The following is a 9,410-nucleotide window of genomic DNA, read 5'->3' as shown; positions in this document are numbered from 1 at the left end:
AACTATGGGCCTGCAGTTGCAAAGGATCTCCAGCAAAGTAAGAATGTCAAATAGGATCAGGATGACCAATATGTTGATTTGGGCTTTGAATTTTCACATATTTCTGCACAGATGCATTACACATGCTGTGGTTCATGAAGTACAGAGGAAACACTGACATCTTGTGGTGCAAAGTATTTTCACAGAAAATACTGTCGACAACACTGTTATTCTGTTGAAGCCAAGGACAAGAGTCAATGTGACTTTTTATCCAAAGGGTTGGGGAGTATGGAAGAAGTTACCCAGCCATGATGTAGGAACAGATACTGGTGTTTCTTCCAAGAAACAGTCAGATGAAATCCTTGGATCAAGAAACTAGCCTTTACCTATGAACATGCGAACAACTGGAGCACACATTTTTCAGTATGGCTATACACTTTTCTTTCCTCACAATCAAGATGAGAAAAAATTCTGGGATTTCAAAACAATTCTTGCAAATATACTTAACTAGAAATCAACACTAAGAATTTAAAAATGCCATTAGAAGAGTGTTAATTTTTGAGAAATCTAAAACTGGCTATCCACCTGGCCTGTACATAACCATAGCCATCACTACTGCAGACATAAGGCAGGGAGATGCTTGCATTTTAGTGTAGCGGTACACTACCTTTGTCTTGGAGGAACGATAATGGTTTTCATTCCATCTGAACTCTAGATCTGCTAAACTGAAAAACTGCTTACTTGTTTTGTTTTGACTTTTAAGCTGCTTCCTAAGTAAATAATATAAAACATTTCCTACTTCAAGTGTAGTTTCCAACAATTAAAGCACAGAAATAAATGCAGCCTCACTTCAAATGACTTGACATTATTTCTGATTAAAAGGCTCTTACATTAATTGATTAACAGACAAAAAGGAATGACTATCGGACACTATCACAATTAGCATTTTCCTTCTATAGTGGACTGATTGTAGACAGTTCCAGAGCGTAGCTCTGGTACTCAGAAAATGGAGCAGCGTTTAACTTAAACCTTTTAAGAACAGAAATCAAAATTACAAAGTGCAAATAGAGATCAATTAGCCTCTGATGAATAAAGCTGGAGAAAAAAAAAACAGAAGAGGTAGTATTCCTCTTAGGAACTAGCAGTCTAGAGCATGGTATAAGACTCTACATTCTTGTCTATGTTTTAGTATAAAAAAACTTAAGGTACTGAACCATACATGAATAATTTGAGGCTAGAAGGAAAGGTTTTATGTATAATTATTCCAACTACTAGATTAACAAAATCCAGGTGTTGAACAAATGCCAAGAGCATTGACCTCACACTGGGACTCACAACATCCAGCTAAATGGACAACTATTTTTTCTGGGAAACCTACATACCAAAATGGGAAGAGCAGATCGTAAGAGCTGGTGTAACTATCAGTGGGATCGCTATCCTGACCTTATAGTGTATTCAGGCCACATTGAAAACTGTTTGGTGTGTCTGTACAAGCAGCAACGTGAAAAAGGGGCATTAAGAAAAGTGAAGACAGGTCGCCATTCCTGGCACAGCACACAGGCGTCGGCACACCATCCACCCCTGCACGGCTAACTGCCCCTCACCAAAACTCCCACACAGGAGCAGGGCAGGGCAACAGCCATGGCACTGGAGGACAGAAAAGAACAGAAGGTCAGCAGAAATGCCTGGAATCGTTTTGGTTGTGGCTTTATTGGTTTTGCCCCCTAACGTAGCCTAAACTGAAAGTGGAGAAAAAAAAAAACAAACCACCTCTACTTTTAACACGGTCACTTCTGGTAAAATTTTGGTCAAGAAGAGGAAAAACTTAAGCAGCAGCTTCGAAATTCCATTTTAAACAAAAACAAAATTCACAAGTTCAAGCATTTCATTTAGAGAATTTTAAAAATCCTGATGAAATTTACAGCAATAACCTTTCAAGGTTCATGATAAATTAAAAGACAAAAAGTGCATTAAGTGTTCAAGTAGGGTGTATAGTTTTAGCAAAGGGTGTGTAGGGGTGGGATAGTTCAACACTGGCTCTGGCAGCAGTAATGGGGCAGAGGGAGGCTGGTTTGGCGCGTTTTCCATATCTCATCTCTTTGAGGCCCGACGGGGGTCTCTGCCGTTGCTGATGGTGACAGACGGTTTAGAGATCCCAGGTGGAGCCCCCGGGGGAGCCGAGGGAGAGCCATTGCCTGGAACACGCCCGTTAGCTCGCCCTGCACCCCCAAACGAGGAAGCAGGATCCCTGGAATTAGGAGCAGGGCTGGCGGTAGAGTACGACTGCTGAGAACCATTTCCTGAGTGGGGGGAAGGGAAGAGAGAGAGAAAGGTGGGGGGTCAGGATCCCAAACATAGCTTTAAAAGCCTATCTGCAACTTTATACCTCTAAACTCTTGGAACAAGGTCATTCTAAAATAAAAAGCTTTACACATTCAGTAACCAGAAATACTGGATAGTACTGATGCATTTTATATTGTATTTAAGTTAAACACTTTAGCCTAACCATAAAGAAACATTAAAAACTATTTCAACCTCAGATTCCACGGCTACTGCAACAGCAAACCAGATTTAGCAAGATATCCACATCGCTCTATTCCAACTTTAAGATGTAGTGACGTGCACTTGTTCCCAGCTAAAAAATGAATATACCACCCTTACAGCAGTCAGGCTTACAAAAAGTCACCCACCTGTCTGCACTGGGGTACCTGAATTTGCAATGTTGGTGGGGGAGTTACTCCTCTGCTCAGCTTTGGCCTTCAAGAGAAATAGTACACATTACAGAGTGCCATGGGCACAGTTTATTGCCGACACTAACACACTCTAGCCATTCTCTACACTACAAATACACATATATAATGTATAAGCCAGTGATTTCCTAAATCGCAGTTCTCCCTAGATAAGAAGAGAATTTCATAAGGCAGTATGAATAGACAGTCAATTTTCTGGGGCTATTTAAATCCAGACCGGACACCGACATTCCCATAATTATGAAGCATCTTCTCGGGTTGACTGGTTGGTATCACAAACCATAATGAAAAGCAGTAAGCTGAAAAAACAAGACTTGGTTTTACAGTATCTTACACCACATGTCCATGCTCCTGGGTGAGTCTCATGGTTCTGCACAGCAGCAGCTCCGCTACACTACCTTATTCAGCTCCAGGGAAGTATTATGTATTGAAACTGTTCCTAAATTAAACATAGGCCGTTAGACCATGAATAACTGAGCACAGATAAAGAGTATTGTTTTTTTTTAAATAAATCCAGCTGTGTTGACCATGATTTTTAACAGAGGTATGCTGAAAAAAGCATGCTTTTTCATGATACTGACCTTTGAGTCTATGATGAGCAAGCAATCTATAGAACAAAACTTCAGTTATTGCTTATAATAAAAGGTCAAGGAAATGGCATAACAATTATATTGTGTCAGTAACATGTTCCTACATTTAAACTCTCAAGCAATATATACTAACTACATAAAAGTGATGACAGGACTTGCGGTGACAAAAGGCATCAGCGCAGGACTGGAGAGATTAAGGGGTGCCTTTTTTTATCCCGCAACAAAGAGATGAGCCGATTATGTTTTTGCAGCAGGCCGATAGCAACAACAGCCCACGAAGTGAGTTTTCATGATAATTTTCCAAATGAGGGTGCTGGAGATATGAGAGGAATGCAGCAAGCGGTGATCATTTGACTGCTCTTTGTACAGACTTGCTGGAGGGAAAGAGGGAAGTGTAAGAATTTCCACAGTACTGATAAACACCAAGGCAGTCCTGCCTTCGAGGGAACAGTTACTGCCCAAAACTTGGAAGACATTTGCATATTGAAAATGCATGCCATTTGCTCAAATGTAAAAGTCAGATCCTTTCTTACTAGTATGCAGTATTACTAGTTACTATTATTTACTTACTAGTAGTAACATTGTATGTTAAGATCGATATTAACTCTTGTGAAAGCCAGCATCATTACAAACAGCCGTTACTCTCTCTTGGGGAGGACTAGAAGCTGGCAACATTGTGAGCATCATATAACTTCTAGAATTTAATGCCTGCTTGAATTAGGCAACAGAGCCATGTATAGAAAGAAAAAAGGAGTGCAACCATTTCAGACACAAAAATTGCAAAGAGCCCTGCAATACAGACAACTGTGTCTGGCACCCCAACTAACACAAACCCAAGCTATAAACTGCCACCTGCCTTAGCATCTGTACTTACTGCTAAATACTTAATGCTAAGTGTTCAGTTATTGCTATAGCGGTCTTTGTTCACTCCTGGGCTGGGTGAAAGGTCAACTACATATTCCCCTCTGTGCAGATGGTGCTCATTTAAATATGGTAAAGATGTATAGGAAAGCCAACATCACCACAGGACAAAGGTATAACAACCTTCCTCATGCGTCACTGCCCATAGAGTGGGGGGGGGGCAGCAGGGATACTCACTGTCTTGTTCTGCATGTTTGTCTGGGCCAGGAACTCCTGATTGGGTTCGCTGAAATTGGGCACCTCTGAATACACCATGCAGAACCTGCCCAGAAGAGGAAGAGCAGGACACCACCATGGTTAGAGGAGCGCCAAACTGACCAAGTCGAGCCTTTTCATTGGGAAACTGCTTTATAGTGGACTTATTACCTACTTCATTTTGTTATAGAATTGTATAGATTTTTGCAATAGGTATAGTATTCTGTGACTGTGAACTTATTACATTTCTGTGAAATGGCCTCTGCTGGATAAGAAATTTAGCATATAAACTAGCTTTTAAGATGAAATGTGATCTTGAATGGTACCTCCTAGCCACTGGGACATACACATTCACCATGAGAAAACCTTCTAATTTGAATCTTAAGAACAACTTTGGAAAGGTGCTACAATGAGCTTCTATTTAAGAACATGATACATTTGGTGGGTATGAATGCTGCCATGGTTACTGAACAAGAAAATATAGATCTCTGGAAAGATGGATTCATAAAGATAAGCTATAGACCTCACACGAATCACAACCAATAATGCAATAAAATACATAATTTACAAAGCAGAATAAGCCAATAAGCCACTGGGCACTGCCCAGGCTAGGGTGGAATCAGCTGAAGCTGCCTATGGCCTCAGCACTCACAGTGCTGTCAATGAGGGATGCAGCTCTCCACAGTTGGCATTAAACCTCCAGCATGGAGGTTTTGCTGCACATCACGAGTCAAGTGAAGGTGGCCTGGTCAGAGACGTCTGCCTACACTTCACTCTCTCCTGGGAAGTCACAGGATTCACAGCGGTACTCACTCCCCAATCTTCTGCAAGTCACCCCCTCGACCAGTGTACAGCGTCAGGCATCCCTTCCACATGGAGGCGTAACTGCAGGTGAGAACAGAGGCACGTTAGGACTCAATACCGAATACAGCACTTTTACAAAAAGCCCATGTTCTACCAAGAAAGCCACACACTCCCGGCTCCTACCTACAAAGCCAAGGACACACAAGACTACATTTACTGTAAGTAAAGGAAAAAATAAGTAATTTGGAAATAAGCTATAACAATGTTGGTACAGTTGGGTACTCAGTAGGAACATCTAGTGCAGATGAACCACTTCTATGTTAGAACTAGGAACAGGGTGTACTAACCTGTTTTGCATCAAGTCCTGGCCTAAGCATGATGGCACTTGTGAATTTTGTAAATTAAAAAGACATCAACACAAAGCATAGGCTCCTCTGATGAATCATAAGATTTCAAGTTACTGCTCCCAAAGGTTATATGCAGTGAGTAAGCCCGACCAGGATATTCAATACATGATTCATCGAAGTCAATCACTGAATGCTTAAGAAACAGCTCCTTCAGCTGATTAATGTTTCTCAAGTAACAACTGAAGTCAACTGCATCAGCACAGCATCTGCTCTCCTGCCACTAACATTCTGAAGCCCTAATAGTGGGATATATGAGTCTGTTTTTTTGGGGCTGATAATACACTGGACTAGGTGTGAAGAAACTCAGCATCAGGTGTGCAAGAGGTTACATACTAGCTGTAGGTCAGCTGTTCAAGCCAGGATGGAAAATGAGTGACAAAAGGGTGCTTACAAGAAGCAAGACGAAGGGCATGTGAGCAATGAGGAGCTGTGGGCAGGAAGGGGGTCAGGGAAACCACTGGGCACAAATAAGACAAAAGAACCACCAACAGGCAAGTGAGAAAACCCACAGGAGGGCTGGGTGGAAGAACACTGCCTCGACAGAGCTGCACAAGGTTAACAAGAGCGAGCGAGCAGGTGGGTGCCAGGCAGGCCAGAAGCCAAGATGTGGGGGCCCTTCTTACCCCCTGGTAAGGCGGATGATGTCTCCAGGCTGTATGAGGCTCCCCAGCTCATCCCACACCGAGATGGTGATGCTCCCTGTCTTGTCTGCCACTTTGCAGGACCGCACCTCATGGCCATCTTTTGTTTTTGTCACCCGACCTGCATGTGGGAGAAACGGGACACATGGCAATTGAAAAGTGTACCAAAAATACCCACTAAATACCAATGAGTCAGCGTGCAATCAACCCTTCCGGCAGCTATTAATAATTTGGCTCGTGCTTTTATCCAAAGCTTCTCTGATCGACCAACGTTTCCTATATATTTCTTCAAAAACATTTTGGTACTCATTTGCCAGACCAGCCTGGACAAACTACCTTGCTCAAGGGTGCAGCAGCAGTATCCCCATTGGGGATTTTAACCCGTGACCCTCTGGCAAGAAAACCAGAGCTTGAACCACTACCCTTAAATCTTTAACACTCAAATGATACCATACCTGTTAAAAAATTTCTCCAAGAACGTATTTTCAAAATGCATGTTAGAGATTTTTTTTAAAAACTACAAAAACCTGTGCTTCCCAAAGAATACAACAAAAACATTACTTCTACAACAGTTCTGTGGGACCATGCTTTAAAAAAAATTTACAATTAAGAATTAGATAATTTTACACAAAGTCCTTTACATCGGTAATGGATATATAGCGCCAATGAATAAAGTTAAAACCTTGCTTGGAGTAACTGCTTTTACTTCTGAAGAAAACTGAAGAAAAGGGACCACGCATTGTTAGACAGGAACAAACATACTTTGAAATGAAGTCAATAGAAAATACCCGCTAAAGCCTGAAGTTGGACACAGCTCTGGTCGGCCACTCAGGAGTTAAGTGACTGCACGGTAAGGGCAATACTTACCCAGGCTCCTCTTACCAGACACTGCCCGCAGCCCTCTCCCAACCCCACTCAGGATCAGAGGACAGTAACTATGACCAGAACATCGCCGAGTTCAGCTCAGGTGAAGAAAAACTAGTCACACAGCCTAACACAGCGCTGCACCTCAAAATCAGCAGACGTTCAACACGCACTTAAAAAGGATGCCCGTTACAAAACATACTATTTTCAAAGTTAAAGACGCCCCATAACATAAAAAAATGGTTTCCACGCGTTGCAACGCGTCTACACCAGCAACTTACCTATTTCCAAAACAATAAAGACGATATTTAAGTTTTTCAATCCGGCTTTTACATCTTTTATCAAGAAAAGAGCTTCGTTTGAGTTGTTTGACATATTGATGATCTGCAGTTTTTATATGTATAAAATACTATTTTAGCAGCATCGGGGTGTGAGAAACAGACGAGGTATAAACATATAGCTGGCTGTATTTACAACAAATTCAGTGCTCAGTTTGGCAACCTTTTCTTTTGAGTTAAAAATGTTCTGAGGACCAAAAAAAAATCTTCCACTTGCAATACGTCTTAACAGCTGCAGTTTCGCTTTTAAATATGTAGATTCTATACTTCCTCTCTCTGATTAAGGTACATGTTCAGTAAAAATACATAAAACCAGCATCCAAGCCTTTTAAAAGGACTACAGCCATCTTCGTTTAAAAATAGAAAACTTACTCTAATCGGCGTCTAAGATTCCGTTTTCGTACAAAAATATATATGTCCGATTATACTATCCCTACGCTATCAATGTATCAAGTAACAGTCGGGGTAAAGCCTTCGTTAAAGCACGGAGCTCCAATCTGGAAAAAAAAACCCTACTAGTTAAAATAACTTGTAATATCCCTGGTTGTTTGAGTCTCCGCTGTTTAACCTAGTACCTAGGTTCCGGGGCCTGGTTTGATTTCTCTGAAAACCCCATTTCTCTCTAGAAACGACGGCGGATTTAAATACCAATTGCGTCTTTGTGACCGGGTTAACTTTTTTACATTAATGTAACAGTGTGACACTGTGATATAATGGCTGTAAGGTCTTCTGAAAGTAATTCAAGTGTTATTTTTGCATAAGCCGTCGTCTAAGAGACCGTGCGATTTAATTATTCACTACAGTTGCTGATTTATTTTTAATTTTCTCAATTTTACACAGAATGCTTCACTCTAAACCTCACTTCCTCCACACAAAGCCCCCGAACTGCGCCAACGTGCGTTCCACCGGCTTTATAAACAAGGACCGACTATTCCATTCCACCTCGTTAAAGGGGGACACGGGAGGGTAATTTATTTCTTAAAAATAAGTTATCAGTCGCAATCTCCAAATTTCAGCAATGTTATAATTCAAATATAAAATTAGGAGAACTTTTATTGTTCATACAAAGATGAATTTCTCTACTCCGAATACTACACAATATACACATTACCGCGCTACCTAAAGCCCAAGACTGGTAGGTTCTATGATCTGTTTCACTACAATGGCTTCCCAGGCGAAGTATCTGATTGGCCATTTAGAAACATGGCCGACCTCCGACATATATTTTTTTCTTGTAGTTAACAGGCTGCAGGGGTGTATTCTGCATTTTCCATTTGTCGACTTTATGTCGTGTATTTAATTAATCGTTAATTAGTGTTCGGTGCATATATTTGTTTTAATTATGTGCAACTGTTTTAGATTTCTGCGCGATTGAACAACTACGTGTCCCTCTTTTACTGGAAGTCCAACGTTAGGATCATGATGAATACGCTGCTTTCATTTCTGTAACTAGGAATGTTCCACTTTTCAGAGATACCAAAAACAATTTACTTCTTCGTTTAGATATCTGTTTTATTAGTCACTCCAATTACAGCGGAGTGAATGGAATATGTTTTGAAACACATACACCCTGTATCAGGATCTGTTAGAAAGTAAAAATTTTAAAAGAAGAAATTGTTAAAATGGTTCAATGTGTACTGCAATGTTGAATCACATCACATCGGTTGCAAATTTTTAAATTTCCTCCGATTAATTAGTTTAAATGTGTTGTAGATTATATGAGACGTTACTACCTGGGTGCTGAGCTACTGCATTTCCCGCAGAATCTAACATCCTTTAGAATATCTGCAGTTCGTTTCAAAAATTATTTTTTTTTCACCTCTATATTCAGCCTTACATTTATATAAAGCGACTTGAATTCAGACCAATTATCGAACCGGAAAAAAAAACAAATTCACTAACGACACGTAATCATTGCCTA

General features: G+C 40.7%; 1 protein-coding gene across 2 annotated transcripts; it reads right to left on the bottom strand.

Moving 5' to 3' along the window:
* Positions 1-1,670: 1,670 nt before the first annotated feature.
* Positions 1,671-9,342, bottom strand: nabp1a (nucleic acid binding protein 1a). 2 transcript variants are annotated; one of them, XM_088605621.1, is made up of 6 exons: positions 9,223-9,342; positions 6,270-6,408; positions 5,249-5,320; positions 4,418-4,502; positions 2,670-2,736; positions 1,671-2,279 (listed from the first exon to the last, which is right to left on the bottom strand). In XM_088605621.1, exons 1-6 carry the CDS (start codon positions 9,260-9,262, stop codon positions 2,071-2,073), a joined length of 612 nt encoding a protein of 203 aa, XP_088461747.1. In that variant the 5' UTR covers positions 9,263-9,342; the 3' UTR covers positions 1,671-2,070. The 2 variants fall into 2 exon arrangements, with proteins under 2 accessions (XP_088461747.1, XP_088461746.1); XM_088605620.1 differs by lacking the exon at positions 9,223-9,342 and adding an exon at positions 7,433-8,393.
* Between the last annotated feature and the right edge of the window lie 68 nt (positions 9,343-9,410).

Source organism: Lepisosteus platostomus, chromosome 14 (genome assembly GCF_059453375.1).
Source record: "Lepisosteus platostomus isolate fLepPlt1 chromosome 14, fLepPlt1.hap1, whole genome shotgun sequence".
NCBI lineage: Eukaryota > Metazoa > Chordata > Actinopteri > Semionotiformes > Lepisosteidae > Lepisosteus > Lepisosteus platostomus.
This window is presented reverse-complemented; position numbering and strand designations above follow the sequence as displayed.